Source organism: Sceloporus occidentalis, unplaced genomic scaffold (assembly GCF_023333645.1).
Source record: "Sceloporus occidentalis isolate IW3139 unplaced genomic scaffold, rSceOcc1.0.p SCAF_1, whole genome shotgun sequence".
NCBI lineage: Eukaryota > Metazoa > Chordata > Lepidosauria > Squamata > Phrynosomatidae > Sceloporus > Sceloporus occidentalis.
The window spans coordinates 62,067,947-62,090,287 of NW_028316981.1; the positions used below are offsets into that span (position 1 = coordinate 62,067,947).

General features: G+C 39.7%; 1 protein-coding gene across 6 annotated transcripts in view; it reads left to right on the forward strand.

Moving 5' to 3' along the window:
- LOC149321477 (serine/threonine-protein kinase WNK2-like) overlaps positions 1 to 22,341 on the forward strand; it is a 155,823-nt gene that overhangs the window by 124,547 nt on the left and 8,935 nt on the right. For 2 of the 6 annotated variants that reach the window (XM_089522906.1, XM_089522928.1), the window contains one exon: positions 15,485 to 18,192. The exons of 1 other annotated variant lie outside the window; for it this stretch is intronic. In XM_089522906.1, the coding sequence (XP_089379032.1) occupies positions 15,485 to 15,769 (285 nt within the window). In that variant the 3' untranslated portion in view covers positions 15,770 to 18,192. Of the gene's footprint in view, positions 1 to 15,484; positions 18,193 to 20,718; positions 20,868 to 22,341 lie in introns of those variants that run through there. 3 more of the 6 variants (XR_016281050.1, XM_089522897.1, XM_089522920.1) reach the window with 3 other exon arrangements.

Genomic DNA, 22,341 nt, shown 5'->3' on the forward strand with positions numbered 1-22,341 from the left:
CTGAAAGATGGACACTTTGTCATCTCCTCACCATGCCTCACCATCTCACCACCATTACCCATGTCCACCCAAATGGTAATCCTCAAGCACCATGTGTTTCTAAGTGTGTGTAAAAGAAAGTATGCACATATTAAGCCATAGTACCATAGAATTGATCCACTTCTCTACCACTTCTATTCCACACACATAGTACATAGACCCAGCTACAATGAACAGGAGCTGGCACCAATTTCTTTGAAGATGGGATGCTTCATATGTAAAATATAAATGGGCAGCATCCTCTGTAGTTGAGGAGATTGGTGCAGCCCCTCTTCAAAGACAGCTTTGTGTTTATGTCCCTGAAAAAGTAATACATTAAAGATATCAAATCAAGGCACATGAAGTTAGAGGAAATACTTGGAGAGCAGGACCATAAAACATTTTAAAGCTATGTTTTAAAGTACAATTATCAGATACGTGTCATTTATCAAACTTCCCATGGTTTTACCCTGAAATTTGCCAGATTTCCCTGGAAAATTACTGCTGCTTTTCTTTCTTTCTGCTGTCTGAAAGGGGTATGCATAAAGTTATAATGATGGGAAACACAAGGCTAGAGAAACAAAGGAAAACTATGATAATGGGAAAGAGAAGGGACTGTATTTGTATAAGGGGAAGAATTGTCTGCCCTTAAAATAATTTATGATTGATAGATAACTTTTATGTACTTTCTATAAAAAAAAATCTTGAATGTTGGAGCTGGTTCTCTGTTGAAATATTTTAAATCAAAGGTTGCATTTTCTGAGTAACAGTTTTCACAGGATTATGGGACTTTGTTGTAATGATTAGATTGTTTTCTTAAAAGAAACCGACATACAGAATGGAAGTGAGTATAGGAAATCTGCCTTAGCAATTAGTTTTTATTTTTTCAGAATCTCAGGTCTTGATTCTTAGGAGGGTTTTTGACCTAACTAGCTGCAAATGGTTGCAAGCTGAGTCAAATGTCTCTCTGTAAAGACACACTTATGTTATATCTTAGGCTAATTGAGATCACTGTAGATTGCATATTAACATTCACTTGTCCAGCACACCTTGAATACTATTTCAAACACATGTAGAGCTTTCATTACTCAAGGAAATTACCTGTGATGAAATTAGTCTCACATTGCAACCCTGGAACACTCCTCTGAAATATTAATTGATTCAAAGAGCACTATCATAATATAAAGGAGTTCCATAATAGAAATACTGAAGCCCAGTAGTATTTCAACGTGTTATTTTTTTCATTTCCCCTTCCAGTGAGACAATTAAATGCAGGAAGTAGGCTTGCATTTTGCCAATCCTCTAATCAATTGGGCATAACAATGGCAAAAGAACAAACACATCACACTTGTTCTTCTGATCCAGTAAGGATTTTGAAAAAGCTAGTGCTAAGCTTTTGCAAACAGTGTGTTCATACTCTTGTAGCTAGTCCCAAGAGTGAAGAAAAGGGCTGAGAAATACTGTACCAAAAGAAGACATAGTTTCTCCTATCAGATCTTATTCGTTCTTAAGAATATACACAGTGACACTGCAGGCAAATCTCTACTAATGATGACAGTTGCATACATGCTGTTTCAGTACAAATGTACTATCTGTCCCACAGAGTATTCATTTTGTGTTATTTTTATTCAGGAAATAGTTTTGTTGCTTTCAGCAGCATCATTTATCCAAGAAAACTTTGTATGTTACTTTAAAAAAATCTGGTGACTTAATTGGATCAGTTGCATAAAAGCTTACAAGAATTCTCTTGTCCTGTTTTATTTGCTTATCAAAAACACAATAGGCAGTATAACAAACATTTTTTCTTTCTTTGATAAAAAAGGAACTTAGCTCTCTTTGCTCCTGTTGCAGTAAGAACTACAATAAAGCACTTCACCTCTTAGTTTGACTATGAAGCATGAAGGGTCTGCAAAGATTTAGGTTTTTCTTTAGGTTTTCAAAGTTGCTCATATGCAAGTGGCTATATTTAGCTTGTAGTTCCTTAAAGGAACAAGAAATGTGCATGGAGTGTAATTTTTGAAAAGTAAAGGAGGTATGTAGGTTGGCATACTGTTAGCAACATACATAGATATAACTGAAAATTTTACTTATATTCAACTTCTTTGATCATGCTGAATTTAGATATTCAGTACTTTCATATCCTATATCTCCTCCTCCAGCCACCAAGTTATTTTCTGGTTGGGTACACCTCTCCATGGGCATTCAGTGGACAGGGGAATAGACAAGGAGGATGAAGGGCAGCCTGACAGCCTGCTGGCTCTGTTCCTTTAGCCACCCACAGAGAAAAAAAGGCATCCATCTTGACTTTCCAGGGGTATTCCAGAGGTCAACAAGGATGATATCTTCCTGCAGATGGGTGTGGGAATGGAGTTGAGGAGCTGCCTGGTTGTCCCCTATCTCCTCCTTATTCTCCTGCTGGCCATTGAAGGGCCACAGGAAGACACCTAGCTAGAAATGGGTAGGTCAAGTGTGCAGCAATGTGAGAACATATGTAGCTATGTCTGGCAGTTCATCACAGTCCACTAGTGTGATGCTTCATCTTGGCCATCGTTCATCATATAGAAGGTTTTTTAGTCTTAAAAATCTTTTTCCTATTCAAAGAATTCTGTTGTGAGAACTGCGTAGCAAGCAGAGCCCCTTGGGTTATATTGTATATAAAAATTTATTATTTTATTTTTCTCTACCAATTAAAACAATACAAAGATAAAACATTTTTAAAATACATGAAAATATTCTTAAAACTCCTAAAAACAGTCTAATAATTCTTGAAATAAAGGTTTATGTTTCATTTTGTGTCCTAACTATTTTGTCAGAAAAAGTTACAAAGCATTATCAAAAAGTTTAGAGAGGAAAAACTGCAAAACAGGAATAAATGGCAAAGCTAATATAAAGGGCACATATGCTGTTTCAGTGACCAGCCTGTAGTAGACGATAAGTAAAACAAACTGAAAATAGCAGAAATGTGCATCTACATGGGCTTGTCTCTAGCTAGTTGGATAAAAAGTATGGATTCTTGTGTGAGTATAAGATGGAGATCTGAAAATTGGATGTAATAAAGTCAGTACTTGCTTTAAGAGCATCGTGTATCTTGCCTTCTGGATAATATAATGTTTGGTTAATTTCTCCCTGTATTAGAAAGAAAATATAACAACAAAACTTTGTAAGCCAGTCAGAGAAAGAGGTTCTCACTGGAAAAGGCTGTTATATGTTCTAGGTGTAATATATAAATTTAGTTAATTGTTTTACTTTCTGTTTTACAATAAACATAGGCTTTATATCTCATCACATGTAGCAATTGTGGTCCTAGATGTGGTTGTGCATCCACCTAAAGATGCATCCAAATGTAGGAGTAACTACACTGGTGCCCTTCAGATATTTTGGGCTAGAATAGCTGTAAGCCCCAGTCAGTTGTAGTCCTAAACATCTGGAGGTGACCCTGTTGACCTCTCTCCTGCGCTGTTTCAGTAGAGCTCATGATGTAAACAGAGACACACTTCTAAGTGCATATACAAATACACACTGATAGCAAGTGGAGTTTGTTTGTAGGAGACTGTGCAGAAAGTACCAGGTTTGAAAGTACCAGGAGCCAGGTGGTGCAGTGGTTAAATGCCTGTGCTGCAGCCATTCACTCAAAACCATATGGTTGCGAGTTCAGTACCAGCCCAGGGGCTTAGGCTTAACTCAGGCTTGCATCCTTCCGAGGTTGCTAAAATAATTACCCAGCTTGTTGGGGGGCAATTAGCTTACACTTTGTAAACCGCTTAGGGAGTGCTTAAGTGCACTGATAAGTGGTATAGAAATGTACTTGATATTGATATTGATACCTAGTATTCCAGGTTAGAATCAGGAATGGCTTATGGAGTCCCTGGAGACTCCAGTGAGACTATTCTCCCTGTCAGAATAACCAACTTTGCATTAGACTGATAAATAGTATGGCCTGATTAATGTAAGGCATCTTCCTAATAGTATGTTTACAGATCTCTCTTACTAGATTTGTGTGACTGTTACTGAATCTAAGATAGTCTGGATACATTTTCACCATATTCTAGTTATATTTACTGAAAAATATGTCTCCTGAATCACATGGAGAGCAGCTAAAGTCAAGCTGAATGACTGAACAAGAGAAAGCAGTGGTATGATTCATGCTAGCAGTGTGTGTGTGTATGTGTGCAGAAATGCAAGATCTAGATAAGGAAGAGTTTTCTTATTATACACAGCAAGAACAAATAATAATGGCTTTTGTAGCCATGTAGACAATCATCTCCACATAACAGTTGTCCAAGATTAACTTATAGACCAAAGAGAGAGAATATGTGAAATGTTTATAGAATGCAGAGAAACATCAGTTTTCTTCAAAAATCTTGGATATTATTTAAAATTATTAAAGAAACCAATAAAATTGATACGATGTTTAGAAAAGGGTGGGAAAAGATACAAAAGAAGTGCCAATTTTATTAAATAACAGTGAAGAGAAGAAAGAAAACATGCAAAATGTGGTCAAACAAAATGTAAATCTGAAATTCAAGAGCAAATTGCTAGACACCAAAAAAACCCAGTAATTTTTTGGTATCCCAAAAAATGGGAGACCATTTATGACATTTGTAAGGGATGGTATAAGCCAGTGCTATTTAAAGTGGTGGACTGCAAATCAATGCTGCTCCACAAGGCTTCAGCTGCTGATCGGCAATAAGTTCCCAGGAAAGAAAAAAAATATGGTACCAGGCCCTGGCACTTTGGAAGGAGGGAAATTACCAATTCCCTACATCAGATAATTTGAGAAACACTGGTATAGGTAGCTGCAAAGTGAGACTGAATAGCTGAAAATTTTCCCATTGCACTAAGGTTGCCTTCCAAATAATGAAGGGAAATTTTCTAGATACTACCTGAACTAAATAGTATCAGCTGAGGGAAGTAATTTGGCGTATTGGCAGGAAATGGCATAAGGAAGGCAAAGTGTGACCTGCAGGCTACCCCCATTGGCTGCTGTTGTGGTCTCGGGACCACCAAGCAATTTGATTTTTTTTTCTTTAAAAAAATTTTTGCCCCATAAGCGACCTCTATGAGTGTGAGAGGCATTTTTGGCCAAGGAGTGGATTTGTTTTAAACAAAAAATGACTTTCTGTTGCTAAAAAGGGGCTCTCCTAGGATTAAACTGGCCCAGAAGACCCCAAAATATGACAAAAATCCTGCCCAGCCTCTCACAGTTCCCCCATCCTGGCATAGGGGCTCTGCAACCTGAATTACATCACTCTTCCTTTGGTTTTACCTTCTTAATTCCTTCTGACCATAAGAATTTAGAGGTATTTTGTCTCAATTGATGGGGTTAATAGTAACCCCATCAATTGAGATAAAATATCTCTAAATATCCCACTCTGTTAACTTTCCCTGCCTCTGAATTTTCCATTAGTAGTTCCCGACCTGCATCAGCAAAGCAGCTGAGGCAAAAAAATGCAGATATGCAGAGTTGTTCACATTTCTGTGGGAACATTCACACTCATTAGACTCTGAACCTTTAATGCATGGCCATTCCACTGCCCTCAGTGGTCTGGCAGACTGAGCATAATTATTCAACAATGTGTCTGCTGTGTTTGGGGTGGATGGTCACAAACAAACATGAGATTATATGGGGCCCTGTAACTAAGCATATTTACATAGGACTGTATCACACTAGATGAATCCTGGGCAGAAATGGGATTTAAAAGTAGAAAAAGCCCGCAGATGCAGGATGTTTTTCAGGCGACATTTCTTCCAAAGAGAAATAACGCAAAAATAAAATGAACAGAAAGTAGACAGAAATGATACCTTTTTACTTTCAGGAACTTCCGAAAATAAAAAGGCATCATTTTTGTGAGCTTTCCGTTCGCTTTATTTTCGTGTTATTGATCTTTGGTGCAAACGTGTCTGAAAAACTTCCCCCATTTCCATAGATTGATGTCAGGCTAATAGAATAAATGACTATGAGTCTAAGGGCTCTTCAACACCAGTTACAATACTCCAGGCTCCTCCTGAAGTATTCTGGCCCTGGAGCTTCCCTGGGTTTCTCACACACACATACCAATTACCTACACAGTTCATAGCAATGCCAGATGGCTGTCTATACATGCATCCCTGCTGTGTCACCCAGTACCACTAGCACAAGTTGCTCTCTCTGATATCAAAAACAAGGCACGTCATTGTGATTTCATTGGCAGTGATCCATACCAGCAGCAGTGACACCAGGGCAACATGTGTAGACAGTCACATAGTGTTGTTATGGATTGCTCTGGGTTTTCCTGAAAAATCCTAATCAAAAGGTAGGTTTTTAAAAACTAGTTTTAAGTGAGGGGTAGGACAGATTCATTGTGAAGCCAGTCAAGACACTCAATTTGGAACTTATGGTCCTGCATTGTGAAGACAGGTCGCTGTGAGGACCATTTTATTTGGCTCATTTAGATGAGCACTGGGATAATATAATTTATAAATGGTGGGAGCAAGAGATAGAGGAAAGGGCAGGTGAGCTATGTTTTGGGAATCATCCTTGATTCTTTGTGTTTATTTCTGAAGACTTGTAAAGGAGCTTTTGTTTGTTTTGAGTCATGTGCTCTCCCTGAGCACATGGTCAAAGGGGCTGAGGCTTATGCTGAGTCACTAACTTGCTTTGGAGTGGAGCCATCTGCTGCCTCAAGCTTTGGAGCTCAGTCCATGAGGAGAGCGAGTGCACAGAGGATGAGCTGTGTTTTGGGGGTCTTCCTTGACTCTTTGACAGTGTCAGTTTTTTAAGACTTGTATGTGGGCTTTTGTTTGTTTTTGGCTGTGTTACAGTGCTGAGTCACTGACTTGCTTGGGGGTAAAGCTAGCAGACACTAGCATTATATAACTACAGCTTGAGTCTCCCTTATCTGAAATTGCTTAGGACCAAAAGTGTTTGGGATTTGGGATTTTTTCAGATTTTGGAATATTTGCATATGCATAATGAGATATCTTGGAGATGGGACTCAAATCTAAACATAAAATTCATTTATGTTTTATATACACCTTATGTACTTAGCCCAAGCTTGCAGTAATAGTATAAGGAAAGCTAAAGCTCAAAACAAGCTGAGACTGCCTAGTCAAGCAAAGACAACAAAAGGGGTTTTTTCATTATGTTTGAAGCAAGGGAATGATGAAGTAAATAATGGGCTGGTGCTCAGCAAGGATGGTAAAATGTTAACAGATCACAATGAAAATGCAGAAGAGCTGAGTACCTATTTTGCTTCATCCACCATCCACCCACCCTCGCAAAAAAAGGACCACGTGCTTCCATGCAACATCAGAGACCTGGGCAAGAAATCCATCTTGCAAATCAAAATTGATAAAGAATTACAGTCCGCCCTTGCCTTACGTGGGGGATCCGTTTCGGACCCGCCCGCCCCCCCGCCCCCCGCGTAAGATAAAAAGCACTTATGCTTAAGCCCCATTAAATATAATGGGGCTCGTGCTTGCTGCGGGGTGTGCATGCATGCCACGGGTGCATGCATGCCATGGGTGCATGCGCCATTCTCCCATTGTCCCAGTGGCTTCCACATAAGCTGAAAGCCACCTATAACGAGTCCGCGTATGGGCTCACTGTAGTCAGGAATTACCTTGTTAACCTAAAAGAGTTCAAATCTACAGGTCCAGATGAAATGTATACCAAAGTACTGAAGGAACTTGCTGACAGACCTGTAGAACCACTTGCCATCATTTTTGAGAAATATTGGAGAAAGGGTGATGTGCCAGAGGACTGGAGAGAAGAAAACATTGTTCCTCTCTTCAAAAAAAAAAAAAAAGGCAAAAGAAGATCCATGAAATTTCAGGACAGTCAATACCAGGAAAAATACTAGAACAGATAATATAGGAGTCTTCAAATATTTTGATGACAATGTAGTGATTAGTAGGCACTAGCAAGGGTTTGTTAAGAACAAATCCTGCCAAACTAGCTTTACATCTTTTGTTGACCAGGTCACTTGCTTAGTAAATGGTGAAAATGCTGTAGATGTCCTTTATCTGAATTTCAGCGAAGTATTTCCTAGGATCCCCAACGATATTTTGATTAGCAAACTGAATAAAAATGGAATAGATGGAAACACTGTCAGATAGGATCAATAAGTGACTGGAAAACTGCTGAAAAAGTTGCCAACCATGGCTGTGCTTCAAACTGGAAGGAGGTCTCAAGTGGGTTCTGCCCTGGAACTGATGCTTTTCAGTAATTTTATCAATGATTTAGATGATGGGATGGAAAGAATCTGTATCTGATTTGCAGATGATACAAAACTGGGAGGGGTGGCTGACACATTGGAAGACAGGAAAAGAATTGATAAGCTAGAAAACTAGGTTGTAATTAATACAATTAAATTCAGCAGAGGTAAATGCAAAATTCTGCATTTAGACCACAAAAACTAAATGTACAGGGATGAATTAGGGGATACATTGCTCAGCAGCACTACATGTGAAAGAAATATTAGGATTATTGTTGATTATAAATCAACAGGAGACAACAATGTGATGCTGCAGGGGGGGAGCAAAGGCTCTCTGTCTCTGCATTAATAGCATAGTTTTTGTCAAGGAATGTAGAGCCCCACTATATTCTGCACTGATCAGGCCTCCTCTTGAGTATTGTGGTCAGTTCTGGACATCTCATTTGAAGAAAAGTATAGACAAGCCTATATATTCAAACCTATGGGACTTGAATATGCATGTGTTTTGGAATTCGCAAGGGTTCCGAAACAGTTCCCTTGCAAGTTCCAAGGGGCAACTGTATAAGATAGCCATGCTGCAGTATTATTCTTTTGTAATCTCTCTGAACCATAGAGTACTCTGAGCAATATCCATGAGATGAAACCAGAATTTATATTCTGATACTAGAATATGCAAAATGAAAACTGTTGGATGAGTACATCTAGAACAAGGATGGTAGGGAAGGAGATAGACCTGAGAAAGTGGTCAAGGTAAGCAAAAATAGCAGAAAGAGGCTAAAAAAAAATCAGAGTTTACTGTCTCAATAAGAGAAATAGTTGCCTGAAGAAGGACTAACCAAGTAACATAAGTAAGCACCTGGAATGGCCAAAGAAAGGGTCAATCTGCCCACATGCAAACTGCGGAGGAGTGGATCAACTGCTTAAAGGGAAAGTGAGTCTTCAGGCTGGTAGACAGCTGTGGGCAATGAGATAACCAACAAGAAAAGGACTTTCAGAGGGACTGATTACAGTGCAAAAGACATATGTCTTCATCATGTACTTCATCATCCAGAGGCAGACATAGAATCCTTGTGAAAGAAAGCTTGTGTGTACCTTTCCAAGAGAGAAGGCAGTTCTCAGTGAAGTGGCCAACTAGCTAGGGCTCAAAATGTATTTCCACAGGAAAGGGGACTTTGTTTGCAATGAGGAAGAAGCACCAGTGAAATATATTGCAGATGGCTTACTGTACAGGCTTTTACATTCGGGTTGAGGAAGCCAGATCAAACCTCCCATATTAAGGGCATTTGCATTTTTGGCCTGTGGAAGAAAAACTCCTGTAGTATACGAGAACATGAAAAAAGGACCTGACAGAGGACGTCATGATTTTGTTATGCCCCATACAGATGAAATGCATACGCTACATCAAAGCCATTGCAACTCACTCTGTCACCAAAGTCCACTCAATGTAAGATGTGGCATGGAGGAAAGCCTAGCATAAATCACATCCGAGTCTTCAGCTCTTTACCCAGGCCTGCCCATGGATTGCAAGTGTACAATGCACTAAACTAGAGAACAAAGCAGCAGCAAAGGGTACTGTGCTGTGATACAGAGAACAATGTAAAGGACACACAGTCCTCCAACAAAGGCAAAGTGAAGTGATATTGGGGTACAAAGTTTACTATAATGAAAGCTCCAGATCAAGAGCCATGAAATTGGCCAAACTTGAAGAAAGTCTATTAGCAAACCACAAAAATGGATGCAGGCCAAGTTAGAGACTGTGGCCAACAAGTTGAAGCAGCTGCAGAAATCACAATGAGTAGACTCGACTCACAAGAGCCAGAGCTAGAACCTAAAAAGTCAAGCAGGACAACAAAGGGAATTCCTCCTAACACAGTAGAAACATGAGACACCAGAATCAGCCTGCTAGGAGGATATTGCCAGATTATCCAGTGATAAAATCTAGAAGTAGGGGAAAAACAGCAGTTGAATGAATAACTTTTCTCCATAAACAAAAGAGACTGTGAGAACTTGCAGAGTCACCACTAACAGCAAAATATATGGATTTAAGTGGAGATTCAAAATGAAATACTAAATGGCAAGGAGGGTTGAGCATTGTGGAAGGAGTTGACATGAGATGCTTGCAGAAATATGTCAAGAATGTTAAGATATTTGTTCCAGTGATATACAGTTGGCCCTTCATATCCACAGATTTTTTTATCCAGGGATTCAAGCATACACAAATTGAAAATGTTCCAAAAAATATAAATTCCAAAAAGCAAACCTTCATTTTGCCATCTTATCTAAGCAACACCATTTTACTTTTGAATGAGACTTGAACATCCATGGATTTTGGTATCCAGAGAGGGTTATATAACCAAACCCCAGCCAATACCAAAGCCCCACTGTATAACAACCTAGCATGAAGGAGATGCAGGCCCAACACCTGGATGAAAACGCAACCTTCTAGCAGGTCAGCATCTGGGAAGATGTCTATATGGACCAGTCACAAGATGTCATGAAACTCCATAAAGGCCTAGAATCAAAAAACCAAATAAGTACTGTACTTACGCAAGAGAGGTTCACCAGAAGCAAGGAATATCCCTGCTTATATTCTAGAGCAGTGGTTCCCAACCTTCCTAATGCCATGACCCTTTAATACAGTTCTTCATGTTGTGGTGACCCAAACCCATTAAATTATTTTTATTGCTAATTCAAAAATGTAATTAAATAGATGTTTTCCAACTGTCTTAGGCGACCCCTATGAAAGGATCATTCGACCCCCAAAGGGGTCCCGACCCCCTGGTTGGGAACCACTGTTCTAGAGAAAGACTGAGCAGTTTAACTTTAACCTAATATACTGTACTAGATTTGAAGCCACCAACCAGAAAACATAAGGAAAGCTGTTATGTATTGCCACGATGACCAAATCATGCATCATAGCAGCTGTAGGAATACTGTACAGAACCAACACAATAATGACTGGAATGCATTAGAGCATGTTGACATGAAACACCACCTACTAAATCCAGGGAGCAACAGATCCATTCTTAATTTAACCTCAGCTCCTGTTGGTCCTCCAGCTGCTCTGAGTTGAACAGGAACTCTGCTGGTGCTGAACATCTGAAGGGACAGAGGCCAGTGCCAGGAGACCTCTTAGAATCATAGAATTGGAAGACACCTCGAGGGCCTTGGTATGGCCAACCCCCTGCCATGCAAGAATAGGATTATAGTTGCTTGTATATTTTAAGGAACGAATAGGAATGTTTGATTCAGTTTAGTATTTTATAGTTCATATTTGTATTGTACTGTATTTTTAATGATGTAATTTCGCTTCGATCCTTGGGAGAAGCGAGAAATACAAATAAAAAATTATTAATACACAGTCAAAGCACTCCCAACAGATGGCTATCCAGCTTCTGTTTAAAAACCTCCAGAAGAGACTCCACCACACACCGAGACATCCTATTCTACTGTCAAACAGCTCTTACAACAGGAAATCCTAATGTTTAGGTGGAATCTTTTTTCCTGTTGTTTTCCTGTAATTGCTCTGTGCTCTAGTCACTTTATCAGAAAACAAGCTTGTTCCATCCTTAATATGACATCCCTTCAAATATTTAAACATGGATATCATGTCACCTCTTAAACCAGTCGTCCCCAAACTGTGCTCTTCAGCTCCCAGGAGCCTCAGCCATGTTGGTCAATAATCTAGGATTCTGGGAGCTGAAGTCCAAAATCCCTTAAAGAGCACTGTTTGGGAACTACTGTCTTAAACCTTTTCTTCTCCAGGCTAAATATACAAAGCTTCCAAAACTGCTCCTCATAGGGCATGGTTTTCAGATATTTCACCATTTTGACCACCCTCCTTTGGACATGCTCCAGCTTGCCAATATCCTTCTGAATTCTGATGCCCAGAACTGGGCATAGCATTCCCGGTGAGGTCTGGCCAAATGAGAATAGAGTGGTACTATTACTTTCTTCAATCTAGACTCTGTATTGTCCTTACATCTGAAGGACAGTGTCCAGTGCCAAGAGAGCTCTTGTTCCACTCAGACTGACTCCGGGAGGAAGTACTGGCAAATCCAAAGGTAGATGCAGATCCACTACCTAGCCTTGACTAACACCCTTCTTCCCTTTCTTGGTATAAAAATTGTTGGGATATAGAGTCACAAGGTAAAATTTGCAGATAGTCCAGTGGTTTGGAGGAGCAGAAAGCAGAGTTGCATGGCACTGAGTACCACAGAAGCTGAGTTTGCTGCACTATCTGAGATGGCAGGAGAAGTGCAGTGGGTGAGGCAACTGCTGGAAGACTTGGGTGAGAAGTGTACAGGTTCAACAGTTGTACGTGAGGGCTCACAGTCTTGCATTGCCATGTCTGAAGCAGAAAACCTAAAGAATAGGACAAAATATATAAGTGTGAAGTACCAGAATGTGAGGGGGTTAGTGCAAAATGGTGTATTGAGTCTTATCTATATTAGTTCAGAGGAAAATGTTGCAGACATCCTCACAAAGGCCCTACAGGTAGACAGACACGAGTTGTCAGTGCAGCTGGGCATGGCATCTCGAGCGGAAGCTTAAAGGCTGAGGCACTGTGTGGAATGGGAAGGTTCATGGAAACACACATTGTTCATTTTTGGAGGGGGTTGTTGGGATATAGAATCACAAGGGAAATGTACATTTCACCTCAGAAAGGGTTGCTACTAGTGTGGATGGTGGATGGTGTCGATGTATATATTGTTGTACAGAATGGAACTTCTTGTAAGAATAATAGCCTCATCTGAGAGAAGTTTACAGTGTCTCCTTCTCATTAAGAAAGGGAGAGGTGTTTCTCCAGCTCACAAGCTGCTGAGTACAGTCATGAAGGTGGAAAATCTGGTGTCAGTGTTGACGTGTTGCCTCACGTGCTGCGCAACATCAAAAGCATTTTAACAAAAATATCTGTTCTGTTCACCTTTGTGCAGGAGAGTATAACCACTTGACATTTTGAATTGCCAAGCCTAAATTTCTGGACTCTTGTTCAGGTGCTTGTGCTGACACTCCTAATGATGTGGGAATGGTTGGCCATGGCTGCTAAAGAGTCTCCAGCAACACTGTCTTGGCAAGAGTTAGACCACCCAGGAGCAGAAGCCAAAGCCACTGCTGGAGTTAAAATAGCCCCTGTAAATCCCTGTTATTAGACGGCCCAGATAGCATGAGTTTACATTCCATGAAGAGACAATAAATACTTTCTTCCATATGTTTTGATGAGGGGGCATTAGGACTATAAACAGAATGTCTCATCCCACCACTCTCATTTGCTCAGACAAAAAGATGGTTGGTTGGTTGGTTGGTTGGTTGGTTGGTTGGTTGGTTGGTTGGTTGGTTGATCTAGACAACTAGATGCATCCCTAAGCAGTACAAATGTGCAGAGTTTTATAGGGGTATGGCCATATGTGATAGTGGCATCCCACCCCTACAACAGGGCAAGGGCCTTCCAGAATTGAACTGCGACTCCCAGTATTCCTTATCATTGGCTATGATGGTGAAATCTGCTGGCACTTGCAACCCAACATGATTCCCATTGTGGGCTGCTGGACCTTGCAGTCCAACAACATCCTTCCCACCACTGCCTTCTAATGGTTTATATGTGAGAAATATTCTGGTGAGCAGCATGCCCAGGCTGAGGCAGTGGCCAATCACATGGAACACAAGAACTGAGGTAATCTTGCTTTGTAGGAAGCCAGGACAAATTGCCTTCTGTCCTCTGGGAAGCTCTGATCCTAGGAGTGTTTTCTCAGGAGCATCAGAGAACATCTAATTGAGTCCAAGGCTGCAGTTCTAGGCACACATGCAATGAAGGAGATTATCAGATGGGGGGAAGGGGAGAGCCAGGAGTAAAAGGCATACTCCCGGCAAAGTCATGTGATTGTGCTGAAGATTTTCAGACACATTGTGCGTATCCAGGACTTAATCCATAAAGATCCAAGAATACTCTGCAAACAAATCATTCATGGGGAAGTCCCATAAATGGTTTGTTGCTGGAACATTCCTGGATCTGTACAGGTTAAGTCCTTAATAAGCACAATCTGTCTGAAAATTTTCAGCAACATAATGCAACTTTGCTGGGAGTGTGCCTTTTTCTTCCCTGATTTCCCACTGTCTGATAATCTCCTATGTTCCACTGACCTAAATGGGAGGTGTTTTTTTTTAGTAGACATAGAATTGCACTTAGTTGTCTTATATTAACCTACACAGTTGCATGAGAGCAATCCTAATGTGTCTTCCCCTTTAATACAGAGTCTAACCTAAATGATGTTTAAGTTTTAATGCTTCCATAGTTCTCATTTTATCTATGGGATTAGGGTTAGTTGTAAACAGTAAGTGAAGCAAAAACCTGCTAACCAAATCCATGAGGAGAACCAGCCAGTCTCCTGTACAATAACGGCTTTTGTGGCATTTGGTCCATATTAAGCTCATCAATCTCAGGAAGTCAGCTGCTCTGTGTATTTGGGGGGAAAGCCTCTTTCTCTCATCCAGTTCTGCAGTGCCTACGTATTTTTAATGAACAGTAAAACTGTGCTTGTGTGTGTGTGTGTGTGTGTGAGAGAGAGAGAGAGAGAGAGACAGACAGACAGACAGTGCACTTGGAAAATTTTGGGAACAGCAGCTCCCAGGCCAATATGGATATTTTCATACTTTGGGAGTTATAGTTCCAAAACATAATTTCCCCAAGTGATGCTGTAACATATGTAAAATATGTTGTTGGGGGATGGCTGAAAGAGTTAACAGCTTTGCTCTACATTTTTCAGTCTACACACTGGGTCACTGGGTTTTCAGTTTTGTTTGCATACTGCTATGGGTATGCATAGGCCCATAGGTTTTCTTGGTGTTGTTGAAGGAAAGGAGTGAGTCAAATTTTGGGTGGTGGTGCTGCTGCTGCTGCTTTAAAGAAAGTAGCAGTTTGCTTTTCAGTTCTGTAATTCTGATGGGGGAAAAGGCTGCTATTTTGTGAGGCCCCACTGTGTCTTAAGTTCCTTGGCAAAGTAGCCTGGCCAGAAGATTCAGTTAGGGGGAGCTCATCGTAATGTTGCGTGAAACCAATAGAATTCTTGTTTTAGAGCAGCTTTCTGCATTTATCACCTCATTCAAAGTCTCAGCCACTGGAGGGAGCAAGACCAGCATATACCCTCAGAACAGAGGAGACTATGACACAGTTGGACAGAAAATGATAGTTTGAATAAAGTAGTTCTATTGCACTTCTCTGTTGGAATGGTACAAGCATAATATAGCTGTGCTTTTTATGTTTGTTTTTATAGGTTAATTCAGTAAGAACAGGAGTGGGGGAAAAGTGCATTGTTCCAGTGTCTTGCCCAATGCCCATCGCATTAACTGCTGGAGTTTCACCAACCTTGCCAGTGCCTATGACAGGTACTACCCTTTCTGGCACAGTAAAACCTTATGTGATGCCTTTTTGTCAATATGGAGGAGTTTTCCCTATGCCACTTTTTGGAATGCCATGGTCGGGCTCAACAACGCAGTCTGGAATTGTGGGAGGTCAGAGCCTTGCAGAGTTTCCAGCTCTGGCCAAGAATAGCTTCTAGTTGTTTCCAGTTCCACTACAGCAACCTGTTGTCAGTCCACCAGACCCAAATTTGAGAATAACTTAGTTCTGTCACTTTATAGCTGATGATGGTGTCCAAATTGTACATGCAGATTGTTTGAGCCTATATGCAGTATGTCTTTACCCGCTGGCACTCAGTTCAGGCCTGCTAGTGCACACAGCCATATACTGCATCAAGTGATCACTGTGAAATATTTTCACTCTGAGTAGTTTGTTGTTATGGCAATATTTGCTTCACCTTCATTGCTGAAGACACTTTATTTTTTGTTCTGGTGTACAAAACTGCAACCTTCAGCGTTAATGTACTTGAACGTGCCTTGAATTCAAGCTTTCCACTCTTAGCTGGAAAGATGTTGTAATAATAATAATAATAATAATAGTAATAATAGTAGGTGTATTTTACTTACAGTCTGCTTGTGTAAGGTTAAATTTTAACTTTAATTTGCAATAAATATTTATAATATTGAAGGTTTACATTTGAAAAGTATTGCTGCATTTTCTCTTGCAAATGCTTCTATTTTTAACTGGTGATTAATGAATGGGTTTAAACTGGTGGTGCAAGCATTTGCAAAGTAAGTTACTTCACTTTACTATCTGAGGTTTCTCTTCCTTTGACTTAAAAAATGATGAGTAAGATTTTCTTCAAAAATTGGAGCATTTACAAGAGTTAGAAAGTTAGCTATATATATGTGCTCTGGTAGCAGCTTTGAGCAGTGCAATCACTTTGTTATGAATTTTTTTGTAAAAGCTTTTGCAAGGAATAACTTATATTATTCTTTGAAATAACAAATTGGGCAGATAGATCTCTCTCCCCTTCTCCATCCCATTTCAGTCTTTCTCCTTCTTCTCTCCTTTTTGTTTAGTTAGAACAATTCTGTAAAACCACCTCCCATTCTGTAAAAATTATAAAACTGAGTTAAATTACAAATCCATGCATGTGTTATATATGAAATAAACCTAACCAAAGTCTTGATTGTAGCAGATCCCAAACAAAAAGTTACAATAAGAATGATGTAAGTACATAATTTTACTTGCATGATATCTGCATATATTCCATCCATCCAAGTGGTCTTAGTTGAGAACCATACTTGATCCCAAAGTGCTTAAAGCATTCTTACTGAAGTGGACCTAAATATGAAATGTAACTTTACAACTGTCTTACTTCCCCTTATAAAGAAATCAATTAATTTTGACATTTGAACATGGCTTGTACTGTAGATAGAGTGGCACCTCTTGCTTGGCTTGACTTATACTCCTCTCTTCATCACATTTACTTTATTGTACATAGAATTTGCATCTGCACTTTCAGTCTAAAAGGCACAAGGGATTGAGTTGCAGATTGGTGAGTCTCTTATGTCCTTGGGTGAGGAATAGGAGGGACCCAAGGACAGATGTAATGGTGTGCCTAAAAAAAATTACAATACTAAAGTGTAATTTACACTCTTGCTCTCTCTTTTTCTCTTTGCCCTCCTCTTTATGGCAAATACACTATTTTTAAAAAACAAAATCTTTTATGTATAGAAGGCAAATACAATTTGAACAACCTGCTGAAGGGTGGAGATCTTGCTATGAGTTGTAAAGTTCAATTGTTATTTGAGCATGAAGAACAGTCTAAAATATTTTGTTAGTATAGTTTGGTTAATATTATTCCATCAATTCATTTAGAATTGATTTTTTGTAGAACATGATGCAGGTCTTCTCCTGGGCAAAATACATACTGTAGTAAGAGATTTCTATTATCTCATTAACATGTAGCTTTTGTTTGAGATTTTATTTTTGATTCCTGTCTGTATGCTATATGAGCAAAATATGGAAAATTTGTTTTCACCATTTCCCCCATGGCTTACACTAAAACGTCTACTCTGTTGCTTTTGCCTGTTGTATAGTCCAGCCCCTTGTATACTTGGCAGTCAGTGACACGGACCCTTCACTCTCCAGAAACTGTAAATATTCAAGAGAAGGAAAAATAAACATTTTTGTGCTTGAAAATTTTGTTGGAAACCCAGTGTGTTGGTACAATTCTTAACTTCAGTACAACAGTTCCATATCTGAATCCTGTTCCTTGTAGTTACAGACATTTTGAAGGCATCACATAAAGCCAGTTCATAGCTTAGATGTCCATAACTTGAAAGGATAAGATTTTTCAGGTGCAGCAGAACTTTGATTATGCTCTTGCTATTTCATTTAACTGCTATTTCAGATGCTGAAGAATGCAGAAATGCTAACATCAGCATTTACAACAGCATTAGCAATATAACACTTGATCTATAGCATGATATAACTCCTTCTCAGAGTTTCACTTCCAGAATAGCAGAGCACTTCTTAAAACTAGTTAAAAATATGAGGATGCATTGAAGACTTTTTTGTAATTATAGTTGCCTGTGTCAAAATGGATTACTAATCCACAAAAAACAAAAAACAAAAACAGCAACAGCAACAGTAGGCTTTGGCTCCTATCAGTATTTTCTCAATGAAATTCTAAATTCCTGTATCTTCAGAATAGATGTTCCAATCTGAGACAGAAAATAAGTATAGAACAACACTTATTATTCTGATAGGAACAACAAAATCTTTACTAAAATACAATTCCTATATCATCTTTGTAGTATGAGTCAAGGGACAAAACATTTGCTCAGACCTTTCCAGACTGAAAATTCTAAATGCCACTTTCAGGATTACATAGCGGGTTGCCATGGCAGTTAAAGTGTAATATAGTACTATAATTGTCTAGTGTGAATGAACCCTTAATCACTAGTACAGAAGAACACTAGTATGAGAGAAGAGGCTTAACATTAGCATTGCCAATTTCCGTAGAATTCCCCAGAATCCAGGGAATGTAATTGAATTCTTTCTGGGGATTTTGACTGAATATTTTGGTAAATATTGAGGAATTCTGGGGATTTGGGATTTTGGTAAAACATTCTGGGGAATATCTTCGAGGCTTGTTGGCAACACTGCTTAACATGGTTTTTATCTGTTTGGGTTTATAGTGCAGACCATCCTAAAGGGTTAAGGAGGGTACAGTTCATTTTGCAAATTGAAACCTCACAACATAAAAAATATTGGCTGGCATTCAGTAATGCAATTACAGATTAGTTGAATCTGTAACTGATCTGGATTCAGGACGACTACTGAATACACCAGATAGATGAAGGACAATTTGTAACAATCAGTTGCAGCCTCATTTGCTGGCAAGATGGGGATGTGAATGTTATCCTCCTTTTGCCCCAATCAAACATGAATGGACTCCCTTCATCCAATCCAGTGCTGGGTCTCAAGGTGGGGATTGTTGTAGAGATTCAGGCCAGTAGGCATTACTTTGCTGCTTCTCTATATGTAACTTGTTACCCCAAATGCCAGCGTCCCAAAAGGGCAATCAATATTTAATAGGAGAATTTTATTAGCTCAAAGCTGCTGAGGCGGCTTGAGCAACAAGGATCAACACTATGTGTACAAGTTCTGAGAAACAGAACTCCACAATGCAAGGTCCAAATGTAATTTTATTTGTAAAAGGGAATCACCACTCACACAAAAGCACACTCATACATGCACTGACAAGAACTAATGATATAAAAGATGTTTGCAGATAGTGACTTTGAGGATTGTAGAGATTAATACTGTACCAGTTCCAGAGCGAAGGTTCCAGTCAGAGGGTTCTGTGAAGTGAAATGTCTCAACAGCTGCCAGAAATGCTGAGCAGTTAAGCGAGATACTAGAGTGTCTGTCGGAATCTCAGCAAGACCAAATTGGAGGTGCCTTGGCAGGTACATTAATAGGGCAAAATGTATTCTGAGGCAGATTTTGGGATTAAAAAGAAGTTCCCAGGAGACAAGATTGAAAAATGGATGTTCCAGGGCCAGCCATATAACACCAGTATTGAAAGATCTCCATTGGCTGCCTATTTGCTTCCGGGCTGAATACAAGGTGTTGGTTATTACCTAGAAAGCCCTAAATGGCTTGGGCCCAGGGTACTTGGAGGACCGCCTCTCCCCATACAGTCCGCCCCGCACTATCAGGTCGGGTGGGAAACATCTTTTGAGAGTTCCAGATGCTCGATTTAGTTCATCTCGGAGGGCATTTTCAGTTTCAGCCCCTCAGCTCTGGAACTCTCTTCCCCATGAGCTCCGTACAGTCACCACCCTTGATGGTTTTAAGAAGAACCTGAAGACCTTTTTATTTCGCCAGGCTTTTCCCCCATGAGCCTGTTGTCATCTTTTCTCCCCTGGCAATGTAATTGGCAGATTCCATCTATCCAGCCATTTGTATGGGGTTGTTTTGTAGGGTTTTAATTGTTTTTAATTGTTAAATGCTGTATTTTTATGATATGATGTATGTTTTACTTGCTGTTGTACACCGCTGTGATCCCTGGAATAGCGGTATAAAAATAAATTAAATTATTATTATTATTATTATTATTATTATTATTATTAAAAAAGAACTTGTAAATGACTGGACAATCAGTGCAAATGTCCCTTTATAATGGAGTATCTCCTCCAAGGGGAAGTATACTCTGACTTTTGTTCTTTTGCAAACACCAGGCCTATCACCTACCATCACTCCTATCAATGCAGGGATCTTGATACATCTACCTTGGGTATATGCTCTTGCGTTTCCCCCATGCTGAGCCAGTCAAATCTCTATATAGTCACAGATGTCCTTATATGGCCCAGCTGCTAGTTTCCTGCACTGGGGGTGCCTTTTCAGCTACATGTCTAAAAATCCTTTTTAATATTGATAGCGGAAAACGGGGTGTGGATGGAGGCCAGACCTTGGAGTAACAAGCTGACAGACCTTGGAGCAACAAGGTCTTGCAGCATTTCTAACAGATCCTCAGTCTTGAACTTTAGAAAGTCTCCAAGACAGTGTTCTATGGCAGAGGCAAAACAGAGCAGCTACCCAAGAATGCCTCCTTATGTCTCCTTGCTGTAGGCACAAAGATGACATCCTTAAAGCAGAACTGGGCAACTTCCTGTGGCTGAGGAATGTGATGGGAACACCCAAGCTCTTCAGGGCCACACACCATGCTGTTACTACACTGTAGCAGCAAAATTTGACAGCAAAGTAATAGCAACAAAAATGTATGTTTCACTATTTTAGGAGTGTGTCCCACAAAACCGGTGTGTGTGTGTGCGCACACACACACATATGCTTAGGGTGCATTAAATAGTATGTTGCCTTCTCTTGTCTTAAATGTGAATAATTGTCAAATCTTATGTTTTTGTCACATCATCCTGAATAAATTTCACTTTTTTAAAGTCTAAAACTATAATGAAATTATAAACCATAATTCAGTTAACCTATTCCCCTTTGATATTCAGAACAAGTGTTGCATTCCCGCCCACCTGCCCACCCCCCCACCCCCTCTCTCTCTCTCACACACACACATACACGACACAATTTTGGCTGAGGAATAGAAATGAACCTCTTACCTTGGATCAGGAATTCTGCTAGTAGGGAAACTGGTCTTCAGGATCTATGTGTGTGTGTTTTCATTCTAAGCTCAATTACCTGAGGTCTGCAAGGTTACTCTCCAATTGCCTCTGATGAAGTGGTTCTAATCCATAAAAGCTGGTACTATAAAAAGCTTGTTCACCTTTCAGATGTCACAGGAATCTGTTGTGTTAAAAATGTGTTGACAGTCCCTCCCACCCATGTACACTCAGTTTTGTTATGATTTCACCTTTCTTTTTTATATATTATTTTTTATTTTAAAAAATTTTGAACATAAAAAGCATAAAACAAATCTCTGTTACACAATTGAAAGGATATAAAATTTGGTGGCGGAAAGTTTATGAAATGCGGGAGATGGACATTCTAATGGGTTGTTTATGATTTCACCTTTCAAATAGACTCAGAAGCATGGAACTATTGTCAGCTAAATTATTTTAGACATGTATGGTGAAGTCATGATGAGGCTGCATCGTCACATCTCTCTTATTCAGATATCAGATATTATTCCATTAGAAAACTTTCATATCAGAACCACAATTTCTGTCTTCAAGATTACCAGATACAGTCAGCCTCCTTATTTCAGTTGCTGGGGAGCGAGAGAGTGCTGTTGCACTCAAATGTCACTTGTGGGCTTCTCATGGACAACCGGTTCACCATTGTGAACTGGATAGGTTTTTGGTGTGACATGGATTTTCACATGTTCTTATTGAAGAGAAATAGTAATGATGTATATCATGTCAGGGATGATGGGAGTTGTAGCTCTTCACCTCTGGCTCAAACTCACCACCTTGTTACGCACCGGCACTGACCAGTTTTGGCCAGTGGTTAAAGCTTTGCTTTAAAGCAGCAGAGTTACAGAGAATAGGCTGAAGACCCTGACAAACTCTCCAAGCCTTCTCACTCTTGCTTCCACAGAAGTCTTCACTCTTGTATCTTCACTCAAGACACCAGACAACTCAGTAGTCTTGTATAAAAGATCTACTTTATTCTACTATATACAGCTCCAAAACTATCCAACACAACCCCAATACTCCTCAACTATCCACTACTACCCACAAAATACATTGGGATTCATAGCCATTATTATAGTCATTGGAAAAC